This window comes from Euleptes europaea, chromosome 21 (assembly GCF_029931775.1).
Source record: "Euleptes europaea isolate rEulEur1 chromosome 21, rEulEur1.hap1, whole genome shotgun sequence".
NCBI lineage: Eukaryota > Metazoa > Chordata > Lepidosauria > Squamata > Sphaerodactylidae > Euleptes > Euleptes europaea.
In genome coordinates, this window is record NC_079332.1 from 5,026,033 (window position 1) to 5,044,660 (window position 18,628).

The window sequence follows — 18,628 nt, forward strand, 5'->3', positions numbered from 1 at the left end:
TCAAAACAGACTATCTATCTATCTATCTATCTATCTATCTATCTATCTATCTATCATGTAGCTCAAAACAGACTATCTATCAGCTCAAAACAGACTATCTATCTGTAGCTCAAAACACTATATCAGCTCAAAACAGACTCTCTCTCTCTCATCTAGTTGCTCAAACCAGACTCTCTCTCTATCTCTCCTAATCTAATCTATCCTAATCTAATCTATTTGGAGGCCCTAGGCTTCAGCCTGCCAAGCCTATAGGTAAATCCGGCACTTGACGATCAGCCCTAGAACTTGTGGGGTAACAATAACGGGGAGAATGCCTTTGAGCATGTGCAGAGTGTCCTCAAAGAAGCCAGCTTTCTTCCCCCTTTCAGCTGACCGGGGTTGCCAGCTTCTGTTTCGCAGATTCCAGGAGAGGGACCTTAGCCGGGTACGATGCCACGGGGTCCACCTGCCAAAGCAGCCATGTTCACCAGGGGTAGAAAAGAGCAAGAGTCTGGTAGCAGCTTAAAGACTAACAAAAATTTCCGCTCGGGTTATGGCCGGGGGAACTGATTCCTGGCATCTGGAGTTGAGCTGTGATTGCGGGGAATCAGGCACAGTAAGGTCAATTAGAGCCAGTCGCCGCAAGATCAAAATACAGTAATTCCAAGCGGTTTATGGACAATGGCATGTTTTTGCCAGTATCTCACATACTAGGGTTGCCAGGTCCCTTTTTGCCACCGGCAGGAGGTTTTTGAGGTGGAACCTGAGGAGGGCGGGGTTTGGGGAGGGGAGGGATTTCAAGACCATAGAGTTCAATGGCCAAAGCGGCCATTTTCTACAGGTGAACTGATCTCTATTGGCTGGAGATCTGTTGTACTAGCAGGAGATCTCCAGCTAGTACCTGGAGATTGGCAACCCTATCACAGGCAGAAGTAGAGGCGTGCCTGTACTATCCCAGTTCTCAGACATACAAGCATTGCCTGAGTTCTGTGTAGGGTTGCCAACTTCTAAGAGAGGCCTGGAGTTATCCCAGAATTATAACTCACCCCTCTCCAAATCTACAGAGATCTGTTCCCTGGAGGAGATGGCTGCTTCAGAGGGCAAACTCTATGGAATACTATAGATCAGGGGTCCCCAACGTGGTGCTGATAGGAACCGTGGTGCCAGCTGACATCTTTTCTGGCACATACCAAGTGTGTTTGGAAAGTGGGTGGGGCAAGATAGGCTTTTGCCCAGAAAAGCCTAGTTACCCACCGCCAGGTGGGGGCTTGGGGTTCTCCTGTAATTAAAACTGACCTTTACAATATCTAGGTCAGTTCCCATGGAGGACATGGCAGTTTTGAAGGGTGGACTCTATAGTAGACGATACAGTCTAGGAGAAAGTGAAGTCCTAGAGGGAGATTATATCCTTCCTGAGCTCCCTCCTCCTCAAACCCTACCCCTTAAATCTCCAGGAATTTCCCAAGCTGAAATTGGCTATTCTATTTCTCATCGGTCACTGCCTCCGCAGCAGAAGGATCTTCACTGTGTGGCTGAAAGTAAGCTGTGGCAGCTATTTTGCCGTTGGCACCACCTCCAGCAGTATTTTATGGCCATCGTTTTTGTGGCTGTACCCACCATGCTGTGTCCGCCTTCCAAAGGGTGTGCGCAGGCTCGAAAAGGTTAGCGGGCCTTGATGTCAATTCTAGATTAAACCCTCCCCAAAATCCCTCCTCCAGACACCACCCCAAATCCCCAGGCATATCCTAAGCCAAATCTGGCATCCCTAGTTCTGCCATTCCTTGATAAGCAGTGAAAAGGGCTCTCTCTGTGTGTGTAAAGTCCTGTTAAGATGCAGCTGACTTATGGCAACCCAGTAGGGTTTTCAAAGCAAGAGATTAGCAGAGATGGTTTGCCATTGCATTCCTCTGCGTAGCGACCCTGTGCTTCCTTTATGGTCTCTCATCCAAGTACTAAGCGGGGCCAACTCTGCTTAGCTTCTGAGATCTGATGAGATCAAGCTAGCCTGGGCCATCCAGGTCAGGGCGAAAGAGGCTGGGCCCCAACACGACCTACAACAAGCTGCAACTGTTCAGGCTGCAATACCTCACCTGAAGAAGTAGTGAGTACCACCAAAGGTCTTGTTAATGTGTTTTTCCCCCTATTAATTGAGTAATGCCTCAGTAGGAATGTCTGGTCAATCCTTTAGACGTGTGTCCCTGTTGAAAGGACATGTGGCAGTTGTCGTGTGGCTTGGCTTTAGACAACTGATTGTGTGGTGTACTCTGGAGCGGCTACTGGTAAATACATATGGCAGTTGTATAGTATGGCTTGGCTTTAGACAATTGATTGCATGGTGTATTCTGGAGGGGCTATTGGTAAATACATGTAGCAGTTGTATCGTATGGCTTGGCTTTAGACAATTGATTGTGTGGTGTACTCTGGAGTGGCTACTGGTAAATACACATTTAGGAGCTCGAAAAGTGGGGTTTTCTGTCTGCCGAAATAGTCCAGAAAATCAAGCTGACTGCTCCAAACTCCAGCTGCTGTTAGGCTACGAGTTAAATCCCAATATCCTTTCTTGCAGGAGTTTCCCCTTCGTGGGGTCCAAATGATGAAGGCCTCATCAACATAGCACAGGTGGAGGATAAGGGTTTTGGGAGACAGGGTGGTGGAGTAGCTAGACAACCAGCCAGACCCCGGTTCAAATCCCCACTCATCCATGAAGCTCAGTGGGTGACTGTAGGTGAGTCACCCACTGTCAGCCTAACATATCTAACGGGGACATTGCGGAAATAAAATGCACATATGAGGATAAAATGAAAAAGGCATGCCAGCCCTTAGCTCCTTGGACGAAGGGCAGGGCTAAAAGCCAAGGAATATTTCCTCGACTTCAGCCATGAATTGGTTGGGACATTGTAAGGCTATACAGGCAGTAGAGTTGCCAGTGCTGGGTTGGGAAATTCCTGGAGATTCCTCTGTTTTATCCTCACAACAGCCCTGTAAGGTAGGTCAGGATGTGAGAGAGAGAGAAAGCACACCTAGACTAAGGTCCTTGGGGATTGAACCAAAATCCTGCTGGCCTTGGTCCAACAGTCTACTATGCGCCGATATTTCTAAGCAAGCTCTATCCTGACCAAAAATATCTGACCCTCCATTAGCTAGCCCAGAGACGGATCCTGGTGAATATGGACAATGCAATTGCTCCTGTCTAATGCTCTTTCTAATGGGCAGAGGCGAGCCAGGGTGCTTCTGAGGTTAATGGCTGGCATGATATTTATGCTGCTTGCTTGGAGTGCTAACATATTGCCGCTATTGATTTTTCCCCCACTGCACGGAGACCAAGGAGAGGGCCCAGAGTCCTCCCGCGGGGCTAGAGCCACAGCCCCTTGCCCAGAGGCACCCTTGCAGCCTCCGAGCCGACGGGATGGCGATAAGACCGAAGCCGGGCTTGACAGATCGACGAGTGGTGCTTTTTTTATGAGGAAACCCCAGGCCGCCCCGACAGAAGCAGATGCCTCAGCAGATGCTCCATCTCCCTGCCTTGTGCCGTCAAGGGCCGGGTGGTGGCTTAATCTCGAAAATAAATAATCAAATGGCCTGGACAGAAGTGGAGGGTTCAGGATGGGCAGCCTCCAACTCCTGACCCTCTTTTCTTTGAGGGCGAGGCTAGGCATTTGGGGCTGGCCACACCCAACCAGCAGTACAAGCAGCCCCCAGGGACCACAGGATCTGAGGGGTTTCTAGCTAATTATTAAATCCTTCAAGGAGGAGTGTGATACCCCTCTCCCTAGACTCTTCAAAACGCAGCAATAAAAACAGCAGGCTTAAATTCAAAACGCTCACTTTAAACACACACCCCTTAAACCTGTGTTTGCCCAGACAGATCACCAAATACCCAGAGCAAAACAACAACACTAAATTGGCAATTTGGAAGCAGCGGGGGGGGGGGGGAACCCAGCAGATTACAAAATCAAGACACGCATGTCAGTGTCTGAAAGAATAAAGAAGTCTTTGCCCAGAAAGACAATAAAATACAGCAAACAAGCAAACGATAAAAAGGAAATTGGGAGACGATAAAAACAGCAGACTTAAAAAGCAAAAACAATCGTTGAATGGGACAACCAGTACCGGGCTGGCATACAAGCATTCCGAAATTCAGGGGCCACAACTTAAAAGGCAATGCTGTATTTCATCTCACCTTTGAAAAAAGGAGAGAGGCAAAGAGAGACCTCAGGTGACAATCTCCAGGGAAGGTTAGGAAGTCGTGCATCCTTCAGATATCCGGGTCCCAAACCATTTTCGGTTACTCCATCCGTGGACCTTTTATACCACGCACTAGTATGGACAGAAGGAGGCTACAAGTAAAGGAAAGTAATCTGGAGTACAGTTCCCCATGTTTGCTTCGCAAAGACAGGGCGGCAAAATTAATTTCTTACCAAAGACCACAAAGTGACTTTTGCTGACGTCACCTGCAGTTGCAGATCCTACATTCAGACAGTCGATTTAGGCCCTGGAGTTTTAGAATCTGTTAAAGGCAGCGGGCTGAGACCGGTGGAAGTGGCCGGTGGCCTTGGGGGATGATCACCAGCAAAAATTCTGCAGTTGCGGGCCCTCCCAAGGCCCCAGCAACAGACCACGCTGCCCCCTGATGCCAGCCTAATAGGGTTGCCAGCTCCGGGTTGGGAAATACCTGGCGATTTTTGGGGCAGAGCCTGAGGAGGGCGGGGTTCAGGGAGGGGAGGGACTTCAGGAGGGGACTTCAGGCGGGACCGTGGCTCAGCGGTAGAGCACCTGCTTGGCATGCAGGAGGTCCCAGTTTCAATCCCCGGCATCTCCAGTTAAAGGGACCAGGCAAGTAGGTGATGTGAAAGACCTCTGCCTGAGACCCTGGAGAGCCGCTGCTGGTCTGAGCAGACAATACTGACTTTGATGGACCAAGGGTCTGACTCAGTATAATCATGTGTTCAGTGCCATAGAGTCCAATTGCCAAAGAGGCCATTTTCTCCAGGTAAACTGATCTCTGTTGGCTGGAGATCAGTGGTAATAGCAGGAGATCTCCAGCTAGTACCTGGAGGTTGGCAACCCTACATCCCAACAAGGTCTCTTTTAACAGAGCATTCTCAGCGCCCTCACTCAACTTCACTCCCCAGGGTTTTTGGGATAAAAACTGACATCAGTTTCCAGTGTAACTTCCATGCTGTACGGATTGACAAAAGAGGAGCTAAATTAAAGAGGGACCTTCGAGGAGGACTCCTCTTTTTCAGGGACGTGATCTACCCCTGCTCACTTGGGTGTCAACTACATGTCTTCCACCATATCCCCCCCCCATCTCGCATCTGCATCCCGTTCCCTCCCTGTTATGTCCCAAGAGGGGGTGGCAAAGCAGCAGTGACGTCAGGACAGCATATTGGAGGGCTGATGACCGGCCTCGCCTTATCAGTTGCTGCTCGGATCTGTCTGTGTATCTAAAACTTGTTTGTCCAGCGGGCAAAGGAGCCAGATAGGCTCCGTTGAGGTGGGAGGGTTGCCAGTGAGAATGTTTGGAGAAGGCTAAGTGCTCCCATGTGGGGCTGGTTCCCCACGTCACTCGCGTAAGTGGCAGAAGGGTGCCGGGGACAAGGCTGAGCTCTCAATCCCCAAGATTGGGGGAAGGAGAAGCGTCTCTCTCTTGTCCCTGGAGCAACCAGGCCTCAAAAGACTGGCTTTTAAAATGCCACCCCTTCAGGTGTTAAATTCCTGTCTCTTACAGCAGTGGGTGAAAAACAGGCCTGTATTATTCTCCCCGCATTGAAGTCTGGTAGCTGGAGAGAGGGCAGTGAGTTCACGGCAGAAGACACACAAGAAGTGTTCCCCCCACCCCGCTTATCCACACAGAAGCTGGGAGGGGCCCCCTTCCAAGCCACAGCCACAGTTTGAACTACCACCCTCCCTAGGATGCTATTGAAGGGCCATGGCTCAGTGACAGAGCACTGGCTTTGCACACAGAAGGTCCCAGGTTCAATCCCCAGAATCTCCAGTTAAAAGGATCAGGTAGCATGCGTGTGTAAAGTGCCGTCAAGTTGCAGCTGACTTTTGGTGACCCCTTGTTGGGTTTCCAAGGCAAGAGACTAACAGAGGTGGTTTGCCAGTGCCTTCCTCTGCATAGCGACCCTGGACTTCCTTGGTGGTCTCCCATCCAAGTACTAACAACGGCTGACTTAGCTGCCGAGATCTGACAAGATCGGGCTAGCCTGGGCCGATCAGGTAATAGGTGATGTGAAAGACCTCTGACCTTGGTGGACCAATGGGCTGATTCAGTATAAGGGCGCTTTCATGTGTTCATGGGATCACTGACAAGTGCAGCATCTCATCCACTTTCGTCTTAAGAGGTGACATAATGGTCATCTCAATTTATACTACAGATATACATACCAACGAGTCAAATGCTGTCTCAGCCAGCCGCTTCCTTAGTCTTGCCTCCCATCTCATTCATTTGGCATGCCTTTTTCATCTGCTTTTCTTTTTTCAAAAATCGCACATATTTGCATTCATCCATTACCAGACAGACAGACAGATAGATGCTGCAAACTGCTGCAAGGATTGGGATGGGGGAAGAAATTACTGATGATGTTACTGATGATAGCCAGTAGGTGCCCACCTCAACTGGTCCTCCCCCCAATTCAAACTGAATGAAGCAGTAAAACTCCAGAACTGTCCCCCCCACCACCACCAGAGTTCACTCCCAGGGCAGAAAAGAGAACCACACAGGCCTGTCCCTTGACTCCCACCATTCTAAAATGTTATGTCAGCCTTCACATTAAGTGGCAGGTTCAGGGAATGTCCTCTCCCAGTCCCACAAGCTGAATTGCCAGCACCAGGACACTGGTTTGTTCCAGGAGATACTACACTACCCCCCACCCCACCCCAACACACATTTTCCTCTGGAGGTGGCAAGCTCTCCTTCCCTGGAGGTTTTTAAGCAGAGGCTAGATGGCCATCTGTCAGCAATGCTGATTCTGTGATCTTAGGCAGATGATGAGAGGGCGGGAATCTTGGCCATCTTCTGGGCATGGAGTAGGGGTCACCGAGTGTGTGTGGGGGAGGTAGTTGTGCATTTCCTGTATTGTGCAGGGGGTTGGACTAGATGACCCTGGTGGTCCCTTCCAACTCTATGATTCTGTGCTCCAGAAATCTGTTTCCTGTACATGGGCAGACACCCAGGATGACTACAAAGCTTCTCCGCAGCGTACACATCCTGAGGGCTCCATAAATAAAATAATTAGGTTGCTACCTGCGATTTACAATACAAATGAGTTCCAATAAATCAATTAGAAAGGGAGGCGAATCACACCAGCAGCACCGTTATTATCAGCCCATTAGGGACCCAGTGCGGAGAGAAGGACAGGAAATGGATCGAGGTTAAAAAAAAGAGAGAGAGAGAGATTTCAGGTGTTCATTAACCATTGCCCTTTTAGATAAAACGCCGGGGCTTTTCGCTCTCCTCCCCACCCACACTGAGAGCTTAAAAAGAAAAAGATGTGGCAAAGGTTTAACATGTTCCCCAAGATTGGGGTGGGGGGAGGGGGGCTCTGAATGCAGTGGTGGAGGGGCAAGATCCACTGGGGCCTTTTTCGCTCTCTGGGCCAACAGCTGTGCAAAGAATCCTCTACACCTGTTCCCCCCCCCCCCCCGACATTCTTGGCATCTCTCTCGGCCAAAGAGAAGATCATTTCCAAAACTCGGAAGAAGAGAAGAAGTGCAGATGGATTGTTGGGGGGGGGGAGCTAATTAGTTTAATCCAAGAAATGGTGGGATGGGTTTAGAGTTGCCAGCTGACCCCAAAACGGACCGATAGAGCCTGCCAGGCAAACCTTTTTTTTGTGGGGTGGGGACAAGGATGGTCGCTGGCCTATCTCTGCCGATCTCGGAGCTGCACCCGAAAGACAGAGAAGCTGGTCAGGTGGGTGAGAAGTTGGCAGCCTTACAAAGGAGACGAGAGGCAAGCTGATGGAAGAGGGGAGCAATGACGCCTGGGGTGGAGAAAACGGAGAGAGAGGGAGAGAACTCCCTTTTCCTCCCTCTTTTCTCGTAACACTAGAATTCACGAGCACCCAGTGAAGCTGAGGGCATTAGATCCAGGACAGACGGGAAGAAAATAGTGCACTCAAAGAGCGATTGACTTATGGAACTCACTGCCACAGTATGGCCACTAGTTCAGCAGGCTTTGAAAAGGGTGTAGACAGATTCACAGAGGAGAGGTCTATCGATAGCTGGAAGCCATGACGGCTAAATGGAACCTGCATGTTCAGAGGCAGTGTACCTGTGGCTACCGGTGTGTGTGTGTGGGACAACAAGATGGAACAGCTTTGGCCTCTATGCCTCGCTTGTAAGCCTTACAGGGAAACCTGGTTGGGTGCTGTTTGACACGAGGGGAGATGTTTAAAATCTCGTCTCAGTCCCAATCCGAATCAGTCCCCCTTCTAATATGGCTGGTAGCTGCATTTTTTAAAAAAACTGGGAGCTCCAACTCCCAGAGACTTACCTGGTTCAGCCCTAAGCTAGCAGCCATGGCTACATCTAGCGGCAGTGAGTTCCGCAAGCGACTTTGTACATTGGGCGAAGAAGCGCTTTATTTCGTCTCTAAAAGCCTGCTCAAAGTGGACTGCGGAATTTCACACAGGGTTGCAATTGCTGGTTAAAAAGGCGGGGGTACACAAAGACCCCCCCAAATATCTAGTTGTGCCACTACTACAATGGAGCATTTTCACACAGGGGTTTCTAACTGGAAGACCCTGTTCTGTTGCTATTCTCTCTCTCCCTCTTCTGCCGTGGCCTGGCATCCTTTATTTGCACAAAGGCTGTTCGATGAGCATCGCTTTCTTCAGAAGATGATGCCTACTCCTGGAGTCAAAATACCGTGAAATTTAATTTTACGCCTATTTGACGAGGCTTGATTTAGTCTCCAAATCGACGCGGGAGATAAGAGCCCTCTGTCAACACAGGTGGGGGGCCCTGGGCAGCTGGGCCTGTGGACCTAATAGGTGAATCGGCAGGAATAACACTCGAGAATCCCCCAGGAAGTGAGCCATTAAGGTGAGCCCTGTTTCCCATCCTCGCCTCCTCCTTGTCTGCGGTGTTCTCCGGTTGCCAGGCGCTAAAGCAAACCAGAGTTTTGTTTACCGAGTCTACGATTACAATACAGCCACTAAATATTTGCCAGCGCCCAGTTTGGGAGCTCCGCTATAAATACTTCAGACCCCCGGGGCGGAAGGGCTGAGATGGCCAAGGAGTAGCTCGAACCACAGGGGTCCAGGTAAGCAGCGCAGGCTTGGAAGGCGGGAGAGGAGAGGACTGGTTTCAAGGTTTTTGGGATCTCCCTAAGAGACGCATCGCTCAGGAGGCAGGACTGTGGGCTGCGGTTGCGTGTGTGAGAGTGCTGTATGGTCAAATGGCTCCCACATTTTAAAAGCTCCCTACTTCTGTAAGAGAACAGCACTGCAGGGAGAAATGTAGCCTTTCAGCTGGGGTGCTAGCTTTTTGCATGCAGGGTTTTGGTTTTTTTTTTTTATGGAGGAGCGATAAAAAATGGGATGCATGTCCTACTTGGAGTCTGGAATTATGCCCCTGTTGTCTGCCACCCCTGCGACTAACCAAAGGGACCCTTTAAATGAAACCATAAATGCCTAGGAGCTGCTGCTTTGTGACTTGGGGTAGTATTTAACAGTGCGGTTCTGTGCAGAGTTACACTTTGGATTAGATTGGCGTTACTCTGCATAAGATTACCCTATTAATGACAGTGTTAGATGATCCTGAAGGTCCCAAGCATGGAATCCGCTTCCTGGCGGAAAACCTCACTGAATTTTACACACATGTGCACGAGTTAGAAGAGGGAAGGACATACCACATTTCTATTCTGCCCTTCTTACAAGGTGCTGCTGGCAGTGTACACGGTCCTCCCTGTCTGTTTCATCCCCACAACAACCCTGTGGGGTAGGCTAGGCTGAAAGAGGGGCAATGTCCCCAAATCATCTGCTGAGCTTCATGGTCGAGCAGGCATTTGAACCCATTCTCCCTACTCCTTAGCACATAATTCTGACATGCTGCTTTGGAAGGGGTCCATTCAGAGTGGAGAAGCGGGGGGGGGGAGAGGCAGGGTTAACCCATTTGATTCCCCACTCCTCCACATGAACGGCGGACACTAATCTGGTGAACCGGGTTGGTTTCCCCGCTCCTCCATATGAAGCCAAATGGGTGACCTTGGGCCAGTCACAGCTCTCCCCGAAATCTCTCAGCCCCACCTACCTCACAAGGTGTCTGTTGTGGGGAAGGGAAAGCGATTGTGTAAGCCACTTGGAGACTCCTTATAGGCACATAAAAGCGGGTGTATGAAAACCACCTCTCCTCCTTCTTCTAACGCTCCACGTAGCACATTGCCACACCGTGCAAAGGCTGAGGTACGTTTTTCGCTTGTTGATCACACACTGAAGAATGACGGTGTTGTTCAAGTGGATCTTTAACCATGAGGACAAATAACTGCCTTTTAGGCTTTCAAAGAGTCCAATCACAGAATAAATGGATAGAGGGTATGGCCAGGTATTTTTGATGTAACAGGGAAGGGTGTTATGATGTTATCCTTGGGAAGAGAACCGGGCTCTGAGCAATTTTTATCAGTAACGAAGGAGATGGAGTAATTAATTTCAACTTTTGTATCTGGGCATAGTAGATTTCTCAGCAGGCCAATGCTTTAAAACAATGCCAATGTTCAATACAGTGGCTGCCCATTAGCATCTTTTAACTACGGCTTTGTTTGTAGAATCAGGGTGCTTAGAACAAATGAACAGGGTGGATTTTGTCTCCCCCCCACTTTTGAATGCAGGCTTATCGACGCAATGATATACTTTAGATACGGAGTTTAGAGGCACCAGTAATTCTGCATGCATTAATTTACTAATGTGAGAAGAAGAAGAGTTGGTTTTTATATGCCGACTTTCTCTGCCACTTAAGGGAGAATCAAACCGGCTTACAATCACTTTTCCTTCCCCTTCCCACAACAGACACCCTGTGAGGTAGGTGGGGCTGAGAGAGCTCTAAGAGAGTTGTGACTTGCCCAACTGGCTTCATGTGGAGGAGCGGGGAAAACCAACCCGGTTCACCAGGTTAGCATCCGCCGCTCATGTGGAGGAGTGGGGAATCAAACCTGGTTCTCCAGATCAGAGTCCACCGCTCCAAACCACTGCTCTTAACCACTACACCACACTGAGGGCCTGCGTTTAGGTGAAACCAAAAGCCACAGGTAGCAACTGACCGTAGCAACAGTCCAAAAGCTGTAGCCACAGTCCAAAATTGGCACAACAGGGTGGACAGACAAGCCTGCCAACAAAGCCCTGCCCTCAATACCCCCCCCATCTATCTATCGCCACCCTGCAGGCGCGATGGGTTCCACATGTATGGGATTAAAGGAAAAAAAGTTTTCCAGGTCAAAAGGACAGGACTCGCAGCTAAGAACCAAATACCGGTCTTTAACAAAGGAAACGAAACGTTCAGAAGGTATATTGGAACAGTAGGTAGGCATCTGAATGACCCAGGCTAGCACGGTCTCATCAGATCTCGGAGGCTAAGCAGGGTATGTCCTGGTTAGTACTTGGATGTGAGACCACCAAGTAGGGTTGTCAGGTCCCTCTTTGCCACCGGCGGGAGGTTTTTTGGGGTGGAGCCTGAGGAGAGTGGGGTTTGGGGAGGGACTTCAGTGCCATAGAGTCCAATTGCCAAAGCGGACATTTTCTCCAGGGGAACTGACCTCTGTCAGGGGGAGATCAGTTGTAATAGCAGGAGATCTCCAGCTGGTACCTGGAGATTGGCAACCCTACCACCAAGGAAGTTCAAAGTCACGGCACAGAAGCAGGCATTGGCAAACCACCTCTGTCCGTCTCTTGCCTTGAAAACCCCTACGACATAAGTTGCTGTGACTTGATGGCACTTTCTGCCAGGCGGGAACTGGATGTTAAAATGGCCAGTACGTGAAAGGGGATGGTAGGCAAAGATTTCGATTGGACCAGAGGGCTCCTTAGAGATGCTTTACAGAAAGGGAAATTATCAAGGTGAATAGTGGCTAATAATTCCAAGCGCAAACCGTGTGCAGATTTATGCCAGTGCACTAAAATGAGCAAACATATTGATTTATAAAGTACTGTGGTTACTATGTGTACCACTTCCTAATAAAGGACTCCAAACAGGCACTGTTTGGGCTGTGGAAACTTTGTGGATTATTAATCAACCCATCAATTATCAGTAATGTGCCAATTATCAGTAATGTTCAGTTGCATTCTTTTGGTTGTGCAGATGGGCTTTCTTATACTGCCTCACATACATGAACCTTTATTGGCATAATAACTGTATTGGCAGATGCATTTATACAGGTGCCTTAAAAGGAAAAAAACCAACCTGTTCCAACATTAAATGACAATCGGTTAAAATCAGTATATAACTAACATTAAAAAGGATCTCCTTCTCATATTTCTAGGTAATAAAATCATCTGGACCCATTAATAACAAATACACTAATACATCTCTATGGTCATAATTCTTGTCCTATACCATCATTCTCTCTCTCTCTTTGTCTTTATGACAATTTCTAGAAATTCAGCGACATGCTCGGTGACTTCCAGGGATTTATCCGTCGATAACAATTTGATTCTCTTGTCTGCTGAATTTTTTGGGAACTTGAAGGTGAGGGTTAATTAGTTGTGAACGCTGTTGAATGAAAAATGGACAGCGCAAGAGGATATGATGGACAGAGTCTGGTTCTTTAAGATGACAACTACAAAACCTTTTCTCACGTGGTACTTTCTTATATCTGCCCCTAACCATAGCCGAAGGAAATGAATTTCAGCTTGGCCAACATGAAGGCCGAACGCTGCTGGGGGAGAACTACTTGAAAATATTGGGCCATGACCTGTGTGTAAGCGAGGCCAAAAGCACATGGTGAACAGGTCTTGTTCGCTCCAGTAATCATTGTTTGTTGTTCAATATCTCAGATCCTCCTTTGAATCACCCGGAGGATGTCTTATACTGTCTCTCTGTTGACCTTTTTTTAATGCTATCCAGCACTGAGTTTTGATGCAGTTTGGCTCTTGCGTAGTAAAAGGTTACTGGTCCCTGCTGCAGCAGAAAAGCTGAATGAAAATACACCAGGTAAGATGGAAGGCAACTAATGCTTTAGTCTCCCTGCTGTTATTTTAGTCTAGATCGAGTACCGGAACGGAAAATGGCAGCCGGCGTCATACAGAACCTGAGCAAATTTCGGCTGCCTGCGGCCTTCCAGCATTCATTCCTGCCCGCTGCCACCTGCCATGAGATGGTTTTCCAAGACTCATCCGAGGAGGAAGAAATGGAGGGGGAAGAGGAAGAAGACGACGAAAGAGAAGGTATGCAACTAGAGGACAGTCCACGAAGCCTCAGTCCGGGTCAAGGGGGATGGGTGGCCTCAGACAAGCCCAGTTTGAGCAACTCGGACATGACCCTGCAGCTCCTCCAGTTCGCAGAACGCATCAGCGGCGACATCCAGAGGTATTTTGGCAGGAAGGGCAAAGACGAAGACGGGGACCCACGCAACATCTACGACGACCGGGGCGCCCCACTGCTGTCGGGACGGGTCTTGTACTACACGGACCTGGTCAGGATTTCTCAGAGCGGGGAGCCGGAGGAAGGGGATGAGTTTTCGGACACCCTGAAGACCCCGGCGCAACTGGATCCACCGCTGTGGAGGTGCCTCTGTGGCAAAGATGGGACAAGGAAGCTGGGGCCTCTGGCCGAGCTCTTTGAGTACGGCTTGTGCCGGTACATGGAGTGTTGCGCCTCCTCAGAAGACAGGAACCCGCGGGTGGAAAGGAAGTACGCCCACGTCACCCCCATGCAAAGCAGGAAGCTTCCCCAGTCCTTTTGGAAGGAGCCGTCCCACAGTCCCATAGGTATCCTCAACAGCAACCCTCCAGATTTCAGCGACCTTCTGGCCAACTGGACGTCTGAAACCAGTCAGGAGGGACTTCTAGCCAGCCGAGAGCTCGCGAGCGAGATCCACCGGCGGGCGGTGGACATGGACCATTTCAGTGGCGTATGAAGGCTCGACTGGAGCTCGCGAAGTGTTAAAGAGGGACCGGGCAGGCCCAGGCTCAAATCCCCATTCTGCCCAAAACTCACTGGATGACTCTAGCCCGTGTGCTCACACTTGGCCTAATCGACTCCACAGGGTTGCTGTGAGGATGAAACAGAGGAGGAAAGAACCCTGCAGTCTGTCCTGTGGGTACATAAAGGGGGATCAATACGTAACAGGTTAAAAAATGAGGGTGGGAGGGTCAGTCTTATTCTTCGCATGTTTGCGGGGAGCCCTCCTGTGTTATGGGAGTCTCCCTTCTCAAACTGTATGTTTGTAAATAAGTATTACTAGAACACTGTATGTCTCTGGTACTTTCCCTCTTACAAAAGAAATGGATATTGTAACTTACAATGGAGGGGGGTTGCCAGCTTCCAGGGGCTGTGGCTGAGAGGTAGAGCATCTGCTTGGCTTGCAGAAGGTCTTAGGTTCAATCCCCGGTATCACCAGTTAAAGGAACTAGGCAAGTAGGTGATGGGAAAGACCTCTGCCTGAGACCCTGGAGACCCGCTGCCGGTCTGAGCAGACAATACTGACTTTGATGGACTGAGGGTCTGATTCAGTAGAAGGCTGCTTCATGTGTTAATGTGTTCCAGGCAGGGTCTGGAAACCTCCTGGAATTATAACTGATCTCCAGATGGCAGAGATCAGTTCCCCTGGAGAGAATGGCTGTTTTGGAGAGTGGGCTCTCTCCTCTCCAAACCCCACCATCCTCAGGCTCTGCCCCCAAAATCTCTAGGAATCTGTCAGTCCAGTGTTGGCAGCCCCAATTGTAAAGTGAGGGTCCCCCCTACATCCCAGGCACTTGAGAAAGGGTAATGGCTGCTGCCACAAAATGGTCACCACAAAAGCTGAACCAGTCACAAACTGGTGGCCATCGGTCACAAAACATTGGTTTCATTTCAAACATTCTGGTTGTCAGGTCAAGATGCTCTGTCACCATTTACCCAACCAGCCTGCCTAGGGTTGCCAACCTCCAGGTGAGGCCCGGAGAGCTCCTGGAACCACAACTGATCAAAAGAGATCAGTTTCCCCAGAGGAAACGGCAACTTTGGCGGACAGTCTCTATTGTATTGCATCCCTGCTGAGCTCTCTCCAAACCCCAAAATCGGCCATCCCCAGCCTCTGCCTTCAAACCACCAGGAATCTCCAAGCTGGTGTTGGCATCCCCAAGCCTGCCTCAGTTCAATAGATACTGGGGGTGGGGGGAGAGAGGAGGTGCAGACATGCACCCTGCAGGTTCTGATGCACCAGGGGGTGTCAAATGGTATGCGCAGGCCTGGTTCCTGAAAGCAATCGCATGGGTGGATCAGCTCACACCCTGTGCACTAAGTGAAAATGAAATTGTCCACGTTTACTCAAAAGCATTCTGGCTTAATTACAAGAATTCTGGCAATCGGCACCCAATTGCGACTTTTACAACTCCCAAATTGGCAGCTGTCCCCTCCTCCCCAAGATCCAGCCATGCTGCTTTGCTTGGAGGGTTTGTTGGGGCGTCCTTAGGACAGTGTTACAAGGCTACTGTGAGGATTACTGACAACGTCGGTAAAGTGCAAAGGTGACCCTGGAGGAGAGCACTTCGTCCGTACCCACAAGGTATGGAAAACCGAGCAACGCCGGGGAAAGAGGGTGTTTGTGTGCAGAAGGGAAAGGTAACAATGACTGGAATGTCTTGGGTTTTACATCAGGAGGAGCCCAGTCAGCAAAGCCATTTGTCTTCTGCTAAGTAAACCTCTCCTCTGAGCACAGAAACGTTCTTATCGGCAGGAAAAGCAAGCCCTATCTTCTCTCTCCTTCCCTCATGGATGCCGAATCGATAAACCTTGTGGCAGGCAAGTTCCCCCTGTGCTAAGAGGAGGAGAGAGGATAAACCTCCCACTCTTCTGAAGCTCCCGCTTGCCTGCTGTGGCGGCTGCCCCTTAGGATCAATTCAGATGTTCCAAAAAAAGTATAGGTACACCTTATCCACCCCCATAAATGCCAAATCGATCAATCTTTGGCAGGCAGAGATCCCTTTCCACTAGGGAACCACTTTCATGTTCAGCCAATCTACCTAGGAGAGCGGTGGTCTCTCTCTCTCCCCAAGCAGAAGCTGGACTGTTGGGAATCCTGTAGTTTTGGATTGCCTGCATTCATGGGGGGGGGGGTTAGGCTAGATGGCCTCTAAAACCCCTTCCAACACAGTGAAGCCTGCCGAGCCGAGGGCTATCACTACATCTTGTGGCAGTGAGTTCCACAAGTTCATCACGTTTGCTGTGACGGAGCCGCTTTCTTTTCTCGCTCCTGAATCTACTGCCCACCAGCCTCATGAACTGTGAGAGAAAGGGACAGGAAGAACATTACCTCTGTCTGCTTTTCCCACGTGTGAACCGGCTCTATCACAGTTGGCCTGCGGCTCTTTGCGGATAGCACGTTGCTCCCCTCTTGTGTTCATTGGCGGAACAGAACTCAGTATCTCAGGGTGGCAGGGAGCGCCACCAAGCCGCAGCCAATTTTATGGCAACCCCGTAGGGTTTTCAAGGCAAAAGGCGAACAGAGGGGGTTTGCCATTGCCTGCCTTTGCGTAGTGACCCTGGTATTCCTTGGTGGTCTCCCGTCCGAGTACTAGCCAGGGCCGAGCCAGCTTAGCTTCCAAGATCTGACCAGACTGAGCGCTCTCTCGGGGCTTCGCAAAAGTACTTGAAGGGCTGTCATATGGAGGAGAGGGCCGAGTTGTTTTCTGTTGCCCCAGAAGGTCGGACCAGAACCAATGGGTTGAAATTGAATCAAAAGAGTTTCTGTCTAGACATTAGGAAGAATTTTCTAACAAGTTAGAGCGGTTCCTCGGTGGAACAGGCTTCCTCGGGAGGTGTAGAGCTCTCCTTCCCTGGAGGTTTTAAAGAAGAGGCTAAATGGCCATCTGTCAGCAATGCTGATTCTATCTCCTTAAGCAGATGATGAGAGGTCATCTTCTGGGCATTCAGTGGGGGTCACTGGGGGTGTGGGGGGGAGGTAGTTGTGAAATTCCTGCATTGTGCAGGGGGTTGGACTAGATGACCCTGGTGGTACCTTCCAGCTCTGTGATTCTAAACCTGTCTGTTGCCAAAAGCTCTGCAGCTTTAGTCGAGGGCACATCCCGCAGGGCTGATTTCTGCATATGCCAGAGAGCAAAAGATTAAAATGTGAACTGGACTACTTCGAGTGAAGGGACTTGGATGTTTGAATGCTCACCAGTATATTTCGCTATCTTCTGCCTTGTTTACAGCGTAGTCCTAGCGCATTGTTTATTGGATGTTTTATGCAGCGTGATTGCCTTTTAAAAAGAAACAAAATATTTTTGTCATCTTCTTCGAGTCCCGGTGAGAAAGGAGGGGTATAAATCAAGCCAATAAATAATAAAACAAATAACCAAGTCCCACGTAAAGAAAATCAGCACGGCAAAAAGCCCTCCCCTACTTCGCTCTTTGCAGGACAGCTTTGTCCCCTGGCTGAGGTCTGCCAGTGACCGATTCTGCTATCCTTAAAGGCACCCCAAATCTTCTGTTTGCTGGGCGTTCATGAAGTTATGCTTCCCCCACAGCCATGCAGAATTTCCTGACGGAACTCACTGCCACAGGACCTGAGGCCAGGATCTCGAGAGGCTGTGGCAGGGGTACCTAATTAATTCATTGCCTAATCATTTCATTTGTACCAGTACCATTAATAACATTCTTGCTCCTTATTTCAGACAACGCATATCCACTAGTTCTGGTCATTGCCCAATGAATGAACTCCTCCCTTGGCAACTCTTGATCCTATAGGAAAGAGTTTACTCTCTTGGGGATGACTACAAAGGTGTACATAGGGACTGCTGGCACACACACACCCCCCGCCAAACTATTTCCTGCTGCCTCCTGGGGGTACATTTGAGGATTAATAAGGAGGTGTTGTGTCTCAGCGGAAGAGCCTCTGCTTGGCATGCAGGAGGTCCCAGGTTCGATCCCCAGCATCTGCAGTCAAGACCCAGGTAGTAGGTGATGTGAAATACCTCTCTCGGCCTGAGACCGTGGAGAGGTGCTGCCAGTCTGAGTAGACAATACTGACCTTGATGGACCTATGAGCTAATTCAGTATAAGGCAGCTTCATATGTACACATATAGGATGCTTGCACAGGGGACTACCTTTACCTTTACGACGGCCGCTGGCTTAGATGCTTTCAGAAGGGGCAATTAGTCAAATTCATAGTGGGCAGATGAATATACGGCTTGTAGTGGTGATGGCTAAAGGGAACCTCCATGTTCAGAAGCAGTATACCTCTGAATAAGAGTTGCAGGGGGGGTAACAATAAAATAAGGCTCTTGCTCCACAAATCCCTCTTTGTATGCTTTTCAGTGGCATCCAACTACAGGTGGTGGAGGACTGGATGCTGGGCCTGGTGGCTCAGGGTTGTAGATCCGGCAGGGCTCTCTTAAAGGTCAGGCATCTTAAATGTTTTGCCATATTTGCAGAAATATTGTGTCGGTCACGTGTGCGGCCAGGGACTCTTTCCCGATGCACCGCTATCCAATGCCAAGTTAGTTA

The 18,628-nt window shown here is 49.5% G+C and overlaps 1 protein-coding gene across 1 annotated transcript; it reads left to right on the plus strand.

The window, feature by feature from the left end:
* Window positions 1-13,204: 13,204 nt before the first annotated feature.
* Window positions 13,205-14,056, plus strand: PERCC1 (proline and glutamate rich with coiled coil 1). Its single transcript, XM_056866483.1, has one exon. It carries the CDS (start codon window positions 13,205-13,207, stop codon window positions 14,054-14,056), a length of 852 nt encoding a protein of 283 aa, XP_056722461.1.
* Window positions 14,057-18,628: the final 4,572 nt, after the last annotated feature.

Excerpts from the sequence above, each read along its gene's own strand:
- PERCC1 (XM_056866483.1), top strand. The coding sequence starts at position 13,205 with ATGGCAGCCGGCGTCATACAGAACCTGAGCAAATTTCGGCTGCCTGCG.